Source organism: Pituophis catenifer, unplaced genomic scaffold (assembly GCF_029215685.1).
Source record: "Pituophis catenifer annectens isolate HBS135680 unplaced genomic scaffold, rPitCat1.0.hap2 SCAF_2, whole genome shotgun sequence".
Classification (NCBI taxonomy): Eukaryota; Metazoa; Chordata; class Lepidosauria; order Squamata; family Colubridae; genus Pituophis; species Pituophis catenifer.
This window is the reverse complement of record NW_027256882.1, coordinates 19,495,537-19,514,655: the sequence shown is the minus strand read 5'-3', so window position 1 is coordinate 19,514,655 and position 19,119 is coordinate 19,495,537. Positions and strand designations below refer to the sequence as shown.

Here is a 19,119-nt window from a genome sequence, read left to right as displayed (position 1 = left end):
TGAGAAGCAACTTCTCCTCTGGGAATCCTGATCTTCTTTGGGACTGGAGAAAAAATATTGGTGAAAAATCAAACACACCCATGGGGACACTATTCTTCAGTAGTTCTGTCTCTTCCTATTGGAACATGTTTGGAAATTAACACTGGAGGAATAAAGTTAAATCCCAGTTGAAAAGCACCTGATGTCTGAGAAGATACATGGTAAATTCTCTTCCATGTTTTCAATACTAACAGATACCACTGGACAAGCTCATCCTCCATCTTTGGTGTTGGTGACTATTATATGCTGATGATATGGGTTTGTGATTGGTGACAAATCGTACTCAACAGAAATATATCCACATGGAGGGAAGTAAGCAGTGGGGTACCCCAAGGTTCCATTTTAGACCCAATACTCTTCAATATCTCCATAAACAATCTACACAAGGGAATTGAAAGGAAACTCATCAAATTTGCACATGACACTAAGCTGGCAGGAATAGCCAAAACCCCAGAAGACCAGCTCAAGATCCAAAAGGTTCTTGACAGACTTGGGCCCTATTTAACAAAATAAAATTCAACATAGATAAAAGTAAGCAAGATAAAAAAATAACTGTTGCTTCAGCAACTTGTTGGAAGTGTGGTAAGGAGGTTGGCACCTTCTATCATATGTGGTGGACCTGCTCAATGACAAAAAGTTTTTGGTCTAGAATTTGAATTTGGTTACGGGAAATAATTGATGAGGAATTAGATCTATCCCCTGAAATATTTCTCTTGGGAATAATTAGGAATGGACTTACTAAAGATAAAATCCAACTTATCATTCATATTACAACAGCGGCCAGATTAGTTTATGTGAAATTTTGGAAAGATAAAACTATACCATCAGAGGAAATTTTAATAAATAAAATTTTAGAGTGCGCAGAAATGTCAAAACTAACGAACGAGTTAAATAACAACGAGAAATCAAAACACCATGTAGTATGGGGAAAGTGGTACGAATGGTTAAATAATAGGATAAAATTATGATGTCAGGGTACGCTTATCTTTTGCAATTTAAATGTGAAATATACCTGATGTATATCTTGTAAATATGTACAAACACTGCACTTCTGATTTTAGTAGAGATTTGATGTTTTTAATCACAAAACCAATAAAGTATATTTTTTAAAAAAATAACTGTGTAGGTATAGACTAGGTGAAACTTGGTTTAATGCCAGTAACTACAAAGATTATGCAGTCCTAGTGGACAATCACTTAAATATGAGTCAACAGTGTGCAGCAGCAGCCCAAAAAACCAAGAAAAAGAGCTCATAAATCAAATCAAGATAAGTCCTAGTCTTAAAAAAGACATTTCCTCTTTACAGATTCAAAAGATTCCTTGGAATAACAATTCACTACCATGAAAGAGTGGGTTAGCAGTACCCTGGGAGTGGGGAGAAGGACTATCATTCTGGTTGGGCTTTGTGGGAAATTTTGGCTAAGCATCACAACAAACAACCTGGAGGAAAGAACCACAAGTTTTGATGTACAACATCACCACTTCAGAGTTGTGGTACCAGGAGGGATCCTGAGAACATAGCAGCCATCCCACTATAATTGACATTAGTAGCTGAACCCAGAAAGGAAACCAGAAGCTCAGGAAGAGGCTCCTACGGAGAAATATTTGGGACACATCTGTACCAGGAACAGAGCACAGGTTGATGTCCTCAAGCAGCAGCTGATCAAGACCCATGTCAAGAATGAATGGGCCTTTGTGTCTCATTGGAAAAGCTCAGCTATGAGTAATGTGGCACCTGTGGCACAGGGAGCGTCCTTCTGCCTTTCTCCCTTCTCTTTAGAGTTGTTTTTTGACACTGGCATGAGGATAAGTTGAAAAGGTGACTGATTAGTCTTGTAGAGAGAGGATTGAGGGAAAGGGGAATAATCATCTCCAGAGGAGCCCCAGCAGTTGATTTCACAAAGCTGGATCAAAGTCCAAAGTTCAAGTTCACCATGGAAAATCTGTAGGCAACATCATCACACTTATTCAATCTTTTATCTGAAATAGTGATTGGCTGGAGGAAAAACAGGAATGAGTATTTGTCCACTATCTTGAGCTCCTGAAAAAAATGGGATACAAATCTAATAAAGGAAGAAAATGAGTGAGTACTTAATACCTGAGGAACATGAGAGTCATTTTGATTCTCTGGTGAAAATGTGGGAAAGGATGATGTTTCAAGGAAAGTTTCTCAATTTTGTCAACCATACCAATGCTCTGCTTTCCCTCCCCTTTTCCCCCAAACACACACACACAAAACATATGCTAACTTTTGAATTATAACTCAGCAATTAAATCTCTCAGTATCTCAGGAACCCTGGATGGGATGAGATGGTGACAACACAAAGAAAGTTTGCTCAATTAAAACAGATTCCCAGGGATGATTTCAGGTGCTTTTTATTGGGAAACTTTGTAGATTTGGAATTATAAATAACATGAAGAAACATATTATCCTTGATAGACATGTAAAAAAAAAGCTTTAAAAATTGGATTCAAATCATACATTGATACAGAAAATTTTAATGATAAATATTCAATTGAAGCCAGAATATTTTCTTTGAGAATTGAGGGATAAGCACAAAAATTCCATGGAAGATTATTTCAATATATGATTACTATGGCAAGATTACTATAGGACAGAGTTGTAAGATTCTGCACTAACATGCAGGAATGATTGTTGAAATTAACAGAACTTGCTGAGATGAACAAACTGACTTCTTTCATTAGTGAAAGGGCAAAATCTAGACTTATTGGTAACTGCAACACACTTATGGACTTTTTCTGTAAAATCTCCACAAAAATGTACCAGCAATTTATGGTTTTAATGATTAGACAGGATAGAAAGTCAAAATGTAACTTCAGAGAGTTTAAAATATTTCTCCCTTTTCTGTTTTCTTTGTTCTAATTTAGTTTACATTAGACTTTACTAGGAGAGCGTCCATCTGCAATGGGAAAGTCTTCTCATTTCTAATTGCCATCCAAGAGATCGACCACAATCTCCAGTTCCTCCCCAATGTACACCTGACCTGAGTTACAACTTTCATGACAATTATTTGAAACCCAGAATGGCTTGGGATGCTGGGCTGGACCTGCTCACTGCTGGGGAGGTCAAGGTTCCCAACTACAGTTGTGAAGGACAGAAGGACCTCTTCATTGTTCTTGAAGGGACTAAGAATGACCTCTCCTCCCAGATTTCCCCCATGTTGGCCACCTACAAAATTACAAAGGTTTGTGTATGAGGTTCTTTAGCCTACTTTCCATGCTATAAGATCAGCAGGAAGAGCTGCAACATCTGAGCAGAATGAAGGAATAAGCGATCCCTGTGCCCAAGTTTCTATTTGCAAGAGGAGAAATCATTTGCTTCTTCATAATAACCACCATGTTTATATTCTCAATTATCCAGGTCATGGTTGTCCCAAAGGTGTTTTTTCAGGAGGCAACTGGACTTTTTTGTTTATTCTTTGAAGACGTTTCGCTTTTCATCCAAGAAGCTTCTTCAGCTCTGACTGGATGATGGGGAATGGAAGGGTTTACATTCCTTGCAGACAGCTGGTAATTTGCATCCTTTTAGAGGGTCGTTGAAGCACTTGGAGGTTCATCTGTATCCTCAGAGTCACCTGAGTAGTGCAAATGGGTGTGGAGCCTTCTTGGAACTGCTGAAAGGACTGTGTTGGAGACTGGAGATACAAGTAGATGATGTCATGCCACCCTCTGTTGAGAGAGGGCTGTTCAATTTGGACATAGATGGCCTCTTTGACCCCTCTTCCAAACTAGTGGTCCTCTCTGTCCAAAATGTGAACTTTGCTATCTTCAAAAGAGTGGCTGTTGTCTTTGAAATGCAAATGGACTGCTGAACCTGGTCCTGATGTTTATAATACTTTTACTTTTCTTTTTCTATGAAAGAGCAGTTCACGCTATTGCATACTGTTAATGTCATATTTTCATTATTTTTCATTATTTTTTCATGTCAGCTCTGTTTTGGAAGAGCAGAATTCAGTGACATTCAGGCCTTTCCCATTTCTGTTTTACAGATTGTAGATAAAGCATTTCGTTTTTCTTATTTGAAAAATCAATTTTCAGAGGAAGGCTGGACAAGATGGCCACAGAGCACATGAAGAATAGCAATAGCATTAGCACTTAGACTACAGCCCTCTCTAAGTGCTTTACAGAGTCAGCATATTGCCCCCAACAATCTGGGTCCCCATTTAACCGACCTCGGAAGGATGGAAGGGTGAGTCAACCTTGAGCCTGGTGAGATCTGATCTGCCAAACTGCCGGCAGCCAGTGATCAGCAGAAGTAGTCTGCAGTACTGCACTGTAACCACTGCACCACCGCGGCTCATTTAGAATGATTTGGACTCTCCCCCAGGAGATTGAAAGGCTCTTGAACCTAAAAATCACAACCAAAATAATGGAATTTTTAGAGCCTCCTCCACCAACGATATATTTCTGGCATGGTAACAAGATTCCCATTGCACAAGTATCATGATTAGAAAACCTGGGTGTGACATCTCAGGCCTCAAGTAGGCTAAGGGCATTGGCAGATATTCTGCTCAATGGACATCTTTGAATTTTACTTTATCCAGCTGGGACATGATCTTCCAAAGACTCTTTAAACATATTAAGCAAAATCATTAGTTTACTTATGTATGGAGAACAGTTTGGACCATTTTCTTGGTGGTGACTATTGGAAAAAGTAAAGACTTAAAATTTCTCTGTCTTAGATTTCTACATTTCTTCTGGTTGTAAGATGCTCCTTTGTGTTCAGATCTGGCCTCAGAATGATAATGTAGCACTTGGGGATGAAGATGCAGCCCAGCAGAGCAGCATTGGAGGACAAGATGGAGAACACCTGAACAGCCACCATGTAATATACTGGAGTCAGAGGATTTCTCTGTTGTGAAATCTAACAAGGCGATCGAGAAAGCTAGTCATGGAAATAAACTAGAACAGGAGCAATGGAAATATGGGTGGAATGAGATGTCCCTGTAACTATCCACAGCACGTCATTCTGGACCAGCAATACTCATGTTTATACATTTCCGAAAAGGAAGGTACGATGATAATTGTAGATATGCATATTTAATTTTATGTAAGCACAAATATTCACTATTAGCAAGCTTTAGTTCACTTTCATGTCCGTTTATGTTACTGTGTTCCATGATTCACATTTCTACATTTCTTCTAGTTGTAAGCTGTTCCTTTGTATTCAGGTCTGGCCTCAGAATGATAATGTAGCACTTGGGGATGAAGATGCAGCTCAGCAGACCAGCATTGGAGGTCAGGATGGAGAAGACCTGAACAGCCACCATGTATTTCCCTTTGGTGCTCAGGTAAGTGGGCACAAAGGTCACCCAGACACTGCAGAAGACCAGCATGCTGAAGGTGATCAGCTTGGCTTCATTGAAGGCCCCAGGGAGATTTCTGGCCAGGAAAGCCACCATGAAACAGATGGAAGCCAGGAAGCCCAAATAGCTGAGGGTGATGTAGAACATGACAACGGCCCCTTCATTGCATTGCAAAATGATCTCTCCAGGCTGGGAGTGGAAGTCAGAGTCAGGAAATGGTGGAGAAACTCCAAGCCAGATGGAGCAGATGATAATTTGGCCAGTAGAAGAAGAAAGGATGATGGAGTTGGCCAAACTCTTTCCCAACCATTTCTTCATTCGGTTTCCTGGTTTTGTGGCCAAGAAAGCCAGCATCACGGTGATTGTTTTGGCCAAGAGAGAAGAAATGGCAACCGAGAAGATGATGCTGAAAACTGTTTGTCGGAGAAGGCAAGTGGCTTTCCTTGGTTGACCAATGAAGAGAAAAGGTGACAAGAAGCAAAGCAGGAGGGAGACCAGGAGGATGTAAGAGAGGTCTCGGTTGTTGGCTTTGACAATGGGAGTTTCTCGGTATTTAATGAATATGATTAAAAAAAGACTTGTGGTTAGGAAGAGGAGTAAGGCAAAAGAGGCCAGGATAGTGCCCAGATGTTCTTCATAAGACAGGAATGTTATAAATTTAGGGATACAATCGACTTGATCCTCATTTGGGTATTTGTCATCTGGACAATTGGTGCATTTTTCTGTATCTGAGAAAAACAAAAAGCAATATTATTTTAATATTCTATCCTTTCACTTTTCAAGAAACACATTCTTCAGACAACAACTTTTACTAGGGGTATTTTCCAAATTGCATTTCCTAAAATCTCCAGAGAAAGAAACTAAGAGTAATACCATTTTCTTAAAAAAAAAAAAAAAAAAGCTATAATTCTATGAAACTGAGTGGGGGCCCAATTGGTTTCCTGTGTAAAGTGCAGAATCTTAGTAGGAATCTACATTATTAATTGTTAACAAATGAATCAATATTTCCAGGAAAATTCTTGAGTCCTGCCAGATGGAACAACTTGATGTACTTGACTCACAGGATGTCAACTTTGTGAAATCTAGTTGGCTGGCAGAGAAAGCTAGTCTTGCAAATAATCTTGAATGGTTACTGGCAACCTTGGTAATAAGGATGTAATGACATGCATCCATAAATTGTTTCAACTCCTACACTGAAAACGACGCTATAGAGCATGGCACACCAAGACAACTAGGCACAAGAACAGTGTTTTCCCAAACGCCATTACTCTGCTAAACAAATAATTCCCTCAACACTGTCAAACTATTCACTAAGGCTGCATTACTATTGCTATTGGTCTTTTCATTGTTCCTGTCTCCCATCTCCTCCCACTTGTGACTGTATGACTGTAACTTTGTTGCTTGTATCCTTGCAATTTATATTGATATTGATTGTTTCCTAGTATGATTTGATTGCTTATTGCACTGTATGACAGTCACTGGGTGTTGTGCCTTGTGATTCTTGTCGAGTGTATCTTGTCTTTTTATGTACACTGAGAGCATATGCACCAAAGACAAATTCCTTGTGTGTCCAATCACACTTGGCCAATAGAGAATTCTATTATTATCTATAACTGCTCACATCTTTTCAGCTTCTCAGTGAACTTCAACCAGAGACCAATTTTACAATAATCCTTCCAGGAGGTGGACCTATAACAATTCCTCAAGTTTCAAAGAACTCAGGTGTCCCCCAGAAAGGCAAATGTGGCAGAACACATTCAAACTGAAAAGCATAAGACATAATTTCTCTGGGACTAGTAAAGGTTACACAGTCAGTCACGCTCTCCTATCTCTTCCCAGCCTCTTGTTCAGGGTCTTTTTGCTATTCTTTCCTTTAGATATGCAGTTTGAAAATAGACAAGAAGACCAATTGAGCTTCCATCAGTCTTTTAACTTGCACTTTCATGAAAATAGTTTCGATGAATCCACTTCCATGACACCTGCCCTTTCCTTTGGTGTGACCCACCTTCCTGTGTGGAGATGGTCCCCTCCGGACAAGGAACACAGTCATAGCAACAAACTGGCTCTCCTTCTCGAGCACGCTTGACAAATCCAGGATGACATTTTTCCCCACATTTGGACTGTGGCAGAGACTAAGCAGTTAAACAAGAAAAAACAAAGAAAATGTGTCAGAAAATATGTCAGAAAATGGAGGTCGACATGAACATCAGCCAAGTAGTCGCTAGGCTTCACTTAGATACATATAAAATTTCTAAGTAACGATAGAAATTTTCCATCGCCTGACCCAGCGGGCTTATTCAGATTAGGTGAAATTAGAGAATAATATGAAACCATCCTAGAGGACATATATGGGGTCCCCCTAACCAACTTGCTCATATTGAAGAAGTCACTCAGATAAACAGCAAACCCTTTCAAACCAACAAGAAAAGAAGGTTAGTTGCCATGAAATTTCTAACTAGTTCCAAACATTGTAGGAGATAGGACTACTGCCAGATTCTTCTCTTAGTCCCTTGTCTTTCCTTCTGGAATATCACACTACAGTAAAGGACTTTTCTACTTAATAAAGTTTGAAGGGATAGAATTGAGAAAAGATTTAGCATTAAGTAAATGTTTTTCCTGCATCAACTCAGAAACTCAGAATGCCCAAGGAGCTGCTGATGCCATTCTACAGAGGAATTACTGAGTCTGTAATTTTTACTTCTGTAACTATCTGGTTTGGTATAGCAATGAAACAGGACAAGTACAGACTTCAACAAATATTTAGGGCTGCCGAAAAAACAATTGCAACCATCCTGCCTTCCACTGAGGACCTGTTATACTGCACGGGTTGGAAAGAGAGCTGAGAAAATATCTACAGACCTCTCAAGGCCCAGCTCGGTATTCAAGAAAAGTCCTTTCTTTTGAAGAACTGTAAGTAGGTAACACCAACTGATGTGGAAGGAAATACCCAAATTTATTATTAGTCAAATTAGGAGCCTTCTTTTGGCCCAGAGAGACTTTAAGGTAGCTAACAATCAAAATGTACAAATGCATTCAAGGGGTTTTCAGATGAAGTGTCCTCTTACAAATGAAAAGCCAAATCTAATCCAAATATTGTTACTTCCAATATGAGGAAGGGTTTTTCTTTAGATCAAAGTCTTGTTTCAGTAATTCAATTTTGTCAGTCAGGCATTATCTCACATCAAAACAGTTTTTATGATTTCACTGAAAGCCTTAGACCTCCTTCCTAGGAGCAGAAGGCCTGTTGCTCTATCCCAGTTGAATGAAAGAGAAGCATGGATAATTCTGGTCAGCTCTGGCCTGTTTAAAAACCTCCCAGACTATGGGCTTTCCTTTCAGGAGACACCATCTCCAACCAGGACAAGCTGAATTGTAATGCCAAGGGTTATTTCCAGGGATAGGCTGCTACGGGTTCTCCTGGGTTTGGGAGAACCTGCAGCCTATGTTATAGCTGGTTTGGAGAACCTCCAAACCCCACCCCTAGCTGGCCACGCCCACCCCACACCGCCCCTCCAAGGAGTCTCCACGCAGCCCATTTTGGATGAGAGGTAAGTGCAGGGCTGGCATGGAAGCTTGAGGAGGAGGAAAAACAGGCCTCCCTGGAGTTCCCTGAAGTTCTGAAAGGCCAGAAATGGGTCTATTTCTGAGGGCCTCTGGAGCCCAGGGGAGGCAGTTTTTGCCCTCCCAGAGGCTTGAGGAAAGCCTCCTTAGCCTGGGGAAGGCGAAAACGCCCCCTGTCATGGTGCAGGAGGCCGTCTAGGCCACACCCACCCAGCAACTGGGCAGAGAACCCGTTGCTGACATTTTTGAAGCCCACCCCTGGTTATTTCTCACTGGATCAAGCAAGACCTCCATTCAGTCTTGACTCTTTTTTTTTTTTTACCAGGTTCACTCCAAACTGGAACCCAAGCATTAGTTAACAGAATTGTCTTTTGCTTTGCTGTTTCTGGACAAGGAACAAACAAACTTGAGGCCATCAACCCCATAATACCTAGCGCTTGAGGGCCTCTCTCATCAATTTTATCCTAAATAATAATCACTCAGTAGCTCAATCTGGATGTAGCTGAATCAGCTTAAAGCAGTGTCCCATATTACAGAATCTGATTGAAGTATTTATGAAGCCTCCCTATCCAGAAAAATGATAAATGTTTTAGTCCACACATAAAATTCTTAATGAATTTCTGACTAGGCTTAGCCCACTTGAAATGGGCACTAAAAGCTTTGGAAAAGAGAGAAAAGATGCCAATGTTTCACCCACCTTATTGAGCCACTTTATCAGTAAAAAAAAATATTGGTTGATAATAAGTCTCTGCCTTTCAAAACTCCCCAGTTGCTCTTCTATGCAATCCTCTTCGGGGATAATCACCCAACTCAAGATGTTCATATCTGCTGCCAGATCTCCATGTTGATCCAAGTACAGTTTCATCTCAGAAAGATTGCAAAATTCATTCTTCTGCAGAAAGGGATGAAGCTGGAATGGAAACAGCTACCAATTTGAAAAGCAAAAACCTTGCTATCTAAACCAACATGGTTTTTCCACATTTAAACCTTTCTTCTATGTGTGCCTAATTTCCAAATATTTTTAATTTTGACAAAAAATGTTACCATTACCTGCATAACGGAGTGAAAAGGTTTCAGCAAAACTTGTCAATCATATATTCTACGCTAATAGCTTGATCCTCTTCCTCTGTGGCAGCCCCTCAAATATTGGAACACTACTATCATGTCTCCCCTGGACCTTCTCTTCACTAGACTAGCCATGCCTTCATAGGTTCTTCATATGTTTTAGTTTCCAGTCCCCTAATCATCCTGGTTGCTCTTCTGAAGAATAGATGACCAATGAAGAATAGATGACCAGTTAGAACTTGGTCATCTATTATTCTATAATTTGGAATATTACATCCAGTTTTGGTCACTACAATATAAAACAGATGTTGAGATGCTAGAAAGAGTGCAGAGAAGAGCAACAAAGATGATTAGGGGACCGGAGGCTAATGTGAAGAATGGTTGCAGGAATTGGTATCCCTAGTCTAGTGAAAAGAAGGACTGGAGTGTCATGATAGCAGTATCCCAATATCTAAGGGGCTGCCATAAAGAAGAGGGCTATTCTCCAAAGCACCTGAAGGCAGGACAAAAAGCAATGGATGGAAAATAATCAAGGAGAGAGCCAACCTAGAACTAAGGAGGAGTTTCCTGACAGAACAATTTATCAGTGGAACAACTTGCCGCCAGAAGTTGTGAATGCTCCAATACTGGAGGTTTTTAAAAAGAGATTGGACAACCATTTGTCTGAAATGGTGTAACATTTTCTGCCTGACCAAAACTGGTTGGACTAGAAGATCTCCAAGTTTCCTTCCTACTCTGTTATTCTTTTTATTCTTTTTATTTTTATTATTATTATTTATTGTATACTTTATTCGTTAAACATGAAACTCAGTCAACTGAACATTCAAAAATGCATCACAAATATCATTGACTGGTGTGATTGGTTGATACGGGTTGCTGCCAGCATCCTAGGTATCAACCAAGAACCTTCTTAAGATGTACAATGTTCCAAGGCTTGGTGGGCATGGCAGGGGAAGGATACTGTAAAATCTCAATTCCCACCCCGCTCCAGGGGGAGGTTACTGCAAAATCTCCATTTCCTCCCCATCAGCTGGGAGGCAGAGAATAGATGGGGGTGGGGCCAGACAGAATTTTTACTACCGGTTCTCTGAACTACTCAAAATTTCCACGACCAGTTCTCTAGAACTGGTCAAAACCTGCTGAAACCCACCTCTGGTATAGTATACTGTAACTGTATATATTTGTATAGGTATAGGTATATGCAAAAGTGGGATTCACTTACCTTCCCTACCGGTTCACAAATGTGAGCACGCACGCACTTGCTTCACTCGCATGTGCCACCTCTGCACATGTGCATGGCCTTCTGTGCGTGCACAGTGCTCGCGCATTACATCCGGGTGGGTGGGCGGAGCCTCCTGCAGTTGCCGCTACTGGTTTGCCCGATCTGGAGAGAACCGGCTGAATCCCACCACTGGGTATATGTGTACATGGGTGTGGAGTGGCTCAGCATTAAATATACTGAATTTATCAGCTGGAAAGCTGACAGCCTGGGTTCAAGACCTGAGCACCACACAACAGGGTGAGTTCCTGTCACTTGCCTCAGCTCCTACCCACCTAGCAGTTTGAAAGCATGCAAATGCGAGTAGGCAAATAGGTACCACTTCAGTGGGAAGGTAACAACATTCCATGTGTCCCAGCTTATAGTTATACTGGCCACATGACCATGAAAATGTCTGTGGACAATGCTTGCTCCCTTGGCTAAGAGATGTGGACCACCTTCTGGAGTCAGACACGACTGGACAGGAGGAAATTTTACCTTTATGTGTATATACAGTGTACTGGGCATTGATTATAATAAGTTGGCAGTAGTAATATTTTAATAACTTCATGATAATATATAATTAATTTCGTGATATTATCAGTAATGATTCAGGGGAAGAAGGATGAGAGATAACCAAACTTGATAAGAATGTTTGAGAAAATGATAGTTGATTAAAAACCAAATGTCAGTTATCAGTGTGATGCTCATGGAAAGGAGTCAAATGCATCCATAAGGATCTCAGGAACCTTCTGATTTGCAGTGACCCCAGCTCAAGTATCAGGTCACTTTGGAGGCACTACTCTTGGAGAAGACTTTGTATAAAAACCAGATTGGCTTAGGAAGGTTGCTCTTAGCCTTCAGAAAGGCAACAAGTGGAAGAGTCATGTTGGTCTATGGCAGCTAAACAATCTGGGAGCATGTTTTCCAAGTAACACAATATCTTAGTTGGAGAAGGAAGGATACAGTCCTCCCTTACAGCACAAAACTGAAATACAGTAGTGGCCAAAATTGTGGAAACCTTTTGGAAAAAAGTGTATTTTCTAAAACTAGCTAATAACACCACTTTATTTTGGAGCAGTACCATAAAATTATATATCAATGGAAAGATAATTCAATCAAGAATGTAATGTAATAACTTTTAGGAAGGATTTGCTGTTAGAATAGGTGTTACAGTATAAAGAAGGAAAGTGAAACAGAAAAAATGCGATATGCAAAAATTATCACCATAGAAAAAGCGAGATATACAAAAATTATCACATCAGTTAATATTTAGTTGGGTAACCTTTAGCATGAATTACAGCCTTACAACATCTTCCCATGGAGTGAACCAAGTCTTTTAGTTCTGCAGCTGTTATAATGTGAAACCAAGATCGAATGATTGCTTCTATTAACTGGATTTTATTGCTGGGTCGCTTCTGACTAACAAGTTTCTTTAGTCGGCTCCATAGATTTTCAGTTGGGTTAAGTTCTGGGCTATTCCCAGGCCATTCCAACAGTGGAATAGGATTATCTTGAAACTCAAAAGAAAAAAAAAAAAAAAAGGTTTTCCCAAAACGTTTCCACAATTTTGGCCACTACTTTATATTACAAAGAAACTTTAGATCTGTTCACTGTTAAGTCCAGATGATGGACATAAAAGATTAATTCAGTTGCAAAAGAAGAGATTCTGACTGAAACGAAGGGAACATACCGTGAAAGGAAGAGCAGTTTTATAGCTAAAATGTGAACCAGAGAAGTTCAGACTCGCTTTCACTGATTATCTTAATGCAAAAACGAGCAGCCATCACTTAAAGAAGCTTCAGCTAAAATTCCCGCAGAGAGGAGAGGTTGGACTAGATGATCTCAGGGCCTCCCTAAAATTCCTGAATGTAAAATGCTAAGATACTAATCATAAACCCATATATACATTAATTGATTTCAAAATGAATGCACCCTTTTTTAAAATTAGCAGTATTTAATATCAAATTATATCTGTCATGGTGTCCAGTCTTAGAAACATTACTCACAAAGTGAACAGATTGCCAACCATTGCCTGTTGGCCACACAAGGAGGTGCAGAAAGTTCCCCCTAATTTCCCTTTGGATTTCTTCTCTAAAGAAACTAAGTTTCATGAATCCTTGTCAGGATCCCATACCTGCCATGGCTGCATCTTTGGAAGGCCCAACTTCTCTTCACCCTCCTTCCTTCTCCTCTTGGATCTGGAGGAATACGCAGCATTCAAGGCATGGGCCAGAGTCTTAATGACACTGTAAGCACGGTGGTCAATTTTTAACCTGTTGCTTTTATCTTGGGTCTCCAGTGGTGCTTTCTGGATGCATCTTCTCCGGCCTTTGACAGAAAAGACGTGCTTTGAAAAAGAACAGTGAAAACACTTATGCAAGGGTTCCACAAATATAAATGGTTCGAAGGAATCTTCATACTCTCTTTCCTGAATAACAAAGTTCCAAATACTATGGACATATTCATAAAGTCTGTGACTTTTCATTGGCAAGTCTCCAAAGAGTGTGATGATCCAGACTTTGCCTTCAATGGGTTGTGACAAACCTTTAAGTGTAAAATGGACTTGGTGAATTCCATCCATCATGCTACTATAGTCTGTAAAGAAAACAAAGACATTGACTTGCCTCCACTTAGAGATGGCATTCTTAAGTGGTGCTGCAAGTGTAGTCATAGACAATTGTTGTGATATAACAACACAAATTCCATTCCTGACAAGGGTAGGGGTAAAGGTCCTCATGAAATTTTCTCCTTGCTCTGTATCGGAAGCAAAGAGACCAATCAAGGTCCATCTGAAATGGAGGAGCAGTTGGACAATTGCTGGGTACTGGACCCCATTTTTGGGGGCCATCCGGAAGAAATAAGGGAATTGAGTTTTATCACTCAGAGCCTCTGAAACAAATCTACAAGTGATCTGAAAAAGCAATTAAGAATTCTGTGTTATATTTACAGTCAGATCATCCAAAGTATTAGCTCTTAAGAAGTCCAACTTGGTTCTCATGAAAATATTAGAGTAGTTTATTCTTGATTAACTATTAGGCCATATTAAGATATAAACCAGGGGTGTCAAACTTGATTTCATTGAGGGATGCATCAGGTTTGTGTTTGACCTTGGGGGGGGCAGGGGACATGGCCAGGGTGGGTGTGTCCAGCTCGACGTCACTTGTGTTGGGGGCTTCTGTGGTGGTCCCAGTGCTCTGCCAGCGAAAACGGGTTTCCGGGCTCCATTTCGGTGGCAACGACCTCCTGCAACCCTCTGCCATTGAAAACGGAGCTTGGGAGTGTCGCCAGTATCCCACGGAAGCTCTGTTTTCACTGGCAGAGGCACTGTGGGCCAGTCCTTCACTGTTTCCAGGGTGGCCCCACGGGCCAGATCTAACCACCCCATGGGCCGAATCTGGCCCTTGGGTCTTGAGTTTAACACCCCTGATATAAACAATTACTACCAACCTGCCTTCCACTGAGGACCTGTATACTGCACGAGTCAAAAAGAGGGCTGTGAAAATATTTACAGACCCCTCACATCCTGGACCTAAACTGTTTCAACTCCTACCCTTAAAACGACACTATAGAGCACTGCACACCAGAACAACTAGACACAAGAACAGTTTTTTCCTGAACGCCATCACTCTGCTAAACAAATAATTCCCTCAACACTGTCAAACTATTTACAAGTCTGTACTACTATTAATCTTCCCACCGTTCCCACCACCCATCTCCTTCCACTTATGACTGTATGATTGTAACTTTGTTGCTTGTATCCTTATGATTTATATTGATATTGTTTCCTGATTGCTTATTTGTACCCTATGACTATCATTAAGTGTTGTACCTTATAATTTTTGATGAACGTCTTTTCTTTTATGTACATTGAGAGCATATGCACCAAGCCAAATTCCTTGTGTGTCCAATCACACTTGGCCAATAAAAAATTCTATTCTGTTCTATTCTAAACCCTTAAACACAGAACATTAAGAAGACTGCACGTAAATGTGGAATACAGGATAAAAATTAAGTTAAAAAGAATAAGAATAAAAATGCAAATAATATTTCGGTAATACTCTACAATTTAATGCAATCAGTCACATGTGTATATTTCAAGCAAACTATTTCATTCCAATAAAGGGACCTACTACATAGCTCAATGAATATTCTCAGTCATCCTGTAGAGTTGGCTGGAAGTTAAGTGATGGCAATTGGACTTCATTTTTGATTTGAAACTTTTCACTGCTTATTCAAGTAGCTTCTTTGGTGAGGGACCCTTGGTGCTCTCTGAGTAGCTTGCAGGCATTTCATTACCCAAAATAGATAACATCATCAGTGCTAGTAAGGAGTGCTTTTTGCTGTCAATTTATATTCTGGATGCTTGCCTGTCAGTGTTGGTGGGCTTGGTCTTAGAGATTCTTTGGTTGGGCTGTTTACTCTTGGCTCTTTGGCAGTTTTTTGATTGGGGTATTGTTGACCTTAGAGTTAATCTATGCTATGCACCTATGATCAAGTGTCTTCCTGCTATACAGTCTTTTCAATGGGAGCAGAGCCTGACCCAAGTACCAGTCAGACCCAGCATCAGGATCAGAATGGGATATCTGACATTCCAGCCAATGAGCAGATGCAAGTAGGAGGTTGGGTGCATCAGAAAGTGCATCAAAGAAAGAAGGCTCTGTCTCCAAGGAGGCTTTCTTCACCTTCACAAGTATGCAGCAAAAGCCTCCAAAACAATGGAGACTTTTGACAATGAGTGGATATGGCTGCTTTGATTACTTATGGCTAGGTCTATTGATCACCAACCCCGTTCACTTTACCAGATTGAGAAACACACACACACACACAAACCTGAGGGACTTTGTAGGTTCCTACTAATGTAGACATCTGCAAGGAGACTTCCCTGAAAGCTCCATCAATAACAGCCAGCAGGTTGTCCCTTGCTCCACAGCTATAGTTAGGAACATTGGCTTCTCCAGTAGAGAGCATGTCCATTAAGGCATCTGAAGTGTGGAGAGTGCTCAAATAGTTGTCATGGATGTTGTAGCCAAGTGTGAAGTTTTGCAGGAGTTGGGTATTTTTGTTGACCACTTGAATGGCAAGAATGAAGGGTAGCATTTCTTGGAGATTAGTATCTTTAATCCTGTACAAATATTTCCATGTTATTATCATCAATATATATAAAATATGTATTTATTCATTTATTCTTTGTCTCCACAAGCCTATTGAGTATTAAAGGAATATTGATCCTAAAACAGAAACAGGTCATTGTCACCCATCATCATTTAAGTTTTATTGGCATTGGGAAGATGGGATAGAGGTAGTCGTCCATCAGGGTTACTAGTCACAAATACATCATTATTTGTAGGAGCACTTATTTTTATTTTTTAAACAATCAGGATTCAGAATCATTTAATCATTAAAGTAGATATAATATACTGTATAAATATATTGTAAAGAAGTAACATGAGGGAGGAATAAGTCAGCCAGCAAAGTAATTATGAAAACAAATCATTCTTATTCCTATAAAAGGTAAAGGTAAAGGTTCCCCTCACACATATGTACTAGTTGTTCCCCACTCTGTCCAAAGACGTCTCCATGGTCATGTGGCCAGCATGATTAAACACGGAGCACAGAACGCTTTTACCTTCCCACCAAAGATGGTCCCTCTTTTTTCTACTTGCATTTTTTACGTGCTTTTGAACTGCTAGGTTGGCAGAAGTTGGGACAAGTAATGGGAGCTCATCCATTACGCGGCACTAGGGATTCGAACCACCGAACCTCGACAAGCTCAGCATCTTAGCCACTGAGCCACCACATCCCGTTATTCCTATAAAGAGCAGCATTTAACATGGACTGGCAGGCAACTACAACACTTTCAATGATTACATGAAATAAACATCACTATTCAAGAGTTGAACTCAGGACTGAAAGGGGAGGAGAAGATGATCTGGACTTCTGTGTCCTTCGTCCTCAAGTGCTCTTAGTGTTTCATCTGCCCTATCTTTCCATTTTACAGTCTATTTCAGGTAAGGCAAAAGAGGATAAATCAAATTCAAAAATTTACACATCTTCTACAATTTAGTGAAATAGGAAGAAAGGAAGAAGAGTGTTAGAAATGCAAATGGAGGAAAATGCAACTCCATTGCACTGAATGACTTACAGAGAAGAAATATAACGAGCCCCGTTGAACTGCAATGTTTCAAGCAAAGGTTTTGTTGCAGTTTCAACCACACTAATGATGTGGTCTCCTGGCCCATAATAGTTCCATGGATTTCCTCTGTCTTGTTGCTTCAAAGTTGGGGGGCATTTGGTTCTAAGCCTCCCAGAATTTCGCTGGGTGAATACAAGCAGCAGCATCATAAACAAAAGCAGGAAGTCCATTCCTGCTCGTGATGAATCAGCCAGTATTTCTAAACAATGAGTTAGAAAAATTCAGTGCACTTTCATAAGATGGAAATGCCAGTGGCTTTTCTAATTCAGATAGAAACAAACCAAGCTTGACATGGAAAAGAGAGAAATATACATTTAAAGCACATCCTGTCCTAAATCTTATGCAAAACACTCAACATATCTAGAGGGTTTTATCCTTTTCCAATGCAAGATTCCTTCCATTTTGTTTCACTGTGATGTTTACATCAAAGGCAGTCACTGGAGAAATAGAAAAAGAGGTTCCAAAGTCTGGGATGAAGATAATTACAGTGAGAAGCAACTTCTCCTCTGGGAATCCTGATCTTCTTTGGGGCTGGAGAAAAAATATTTGTGAAAGATCAAACACATCCATGGGGACACTATTCTTCAGTGCTTCTGTCTCTTCCAACTGGGACATATTTGGAAATTAACACTGGAGGAAGAAAGTTAAATCCCAGTTGAAAAGCACCTGATGTCTGAGGAGATACATGGTAACTTCTCTTCCATGTTTTCAATACTAACAGATACCACTGGACAAGCTCATCCTCCATCTTTGGTGTTGGTGACTATTATATGCTGATGATATGGGTTTGTGATTGGTGACAAATCGTACTCAACAGAAATATATCCACATGGAGGGAAGTAAGCAGTGGGGTACCCCAAGATTCCATTTTAGACCCAATACTCTTTAATATCTCCATAAACAATCTACACAAGGGAATTGAAGGGAAACTCATCAAATTTGCACATGACACTAAGCTGGCAGGAATAGCCAACACCCCAGAAGACCAGCTCAAGATCCAAAAGGTTCTTGACAGACTTGGGCCCTATTTAACAAAATAAAATTCAACATAGATAAAAGTAAGGCAAGATAAAAAAAATAACTGTATAGGTATAGATTATGTGAAACTTGGTTTAATGCCAGTAACTACAAAGATTTTGCAGTCCTAGTGGACAATCACTTAAATATGAGTCAACAGTGTGCAGTAGCAGCCCAAAAAACCAAGAAAAAGAGCTCATCAATCAAATCAAGATAAGTCCTAGTCTTAAAAAAGACATTTCCTCTTTACAGATTCAAAAGATTCCTTGGAATAACAATTCACTACCATGAAAGAGTCAGTTAGCAATACCCTGGGAGCAGGGAGAAGGACTATCATTCTGGTTGGGCTTTGTGGGAAATTTTGGCTAAGCATCACAACAAACAACCTGGAGGAAGGAACCACATACAACATCACCACTTCAGAGTTGTAGTACCAGGAGGGATCCCGAGAACATAGCAGCCATCCCACTATAATTGACATTAGTAGCTGAACCCAGAAAGGAAACCAGAGGTTCAGGAAGAGGAAATTGTGGGAAGAACTTCAGACTGAGCTTTTCCCTTAGTTCTCAAACAGCAGCTGATCAGGACTCCGTGTCTCATTGCAAAAGCTTAGCTATGAGTAACATGGCACCTATGGCAGAGGGAGGGTCCTTCTG

The 19,119-nt window shown here is 40.2% G+C and overlaps 1 protein-coding gene across 1 annotated transcript; it reads right to left on the bottom strand.

Annotated features, from left to right (window-relative positions):
• Positions 1–5,183: 5,183 nt before the first annotated feature.
• On the bottom strand, positions 5,184–17,616 carry LOC139309968 (vomeronasal type-2 receptor 26-like). Its single transcript, XM_070934149.1, has 6 exons — positions 17,396–17,616; positions 16,084–16,375; positions 13,388–14,164; positions 9,625–9,837; positions 7,372–7,498; positions 5,184–6,094 (listed from the first exon to the last, which is right to left on the bottom strand). Exons 1-6 carry the CDS (start codon positions 17,614–17,616, stop codon positions 5,184–5,186), a joined length of 2,541 nt encoding a protein of 846 aa, XP_070790250.1.
• Positions 17,617–19,119: the final 1,503 nt, after the last annotated feature.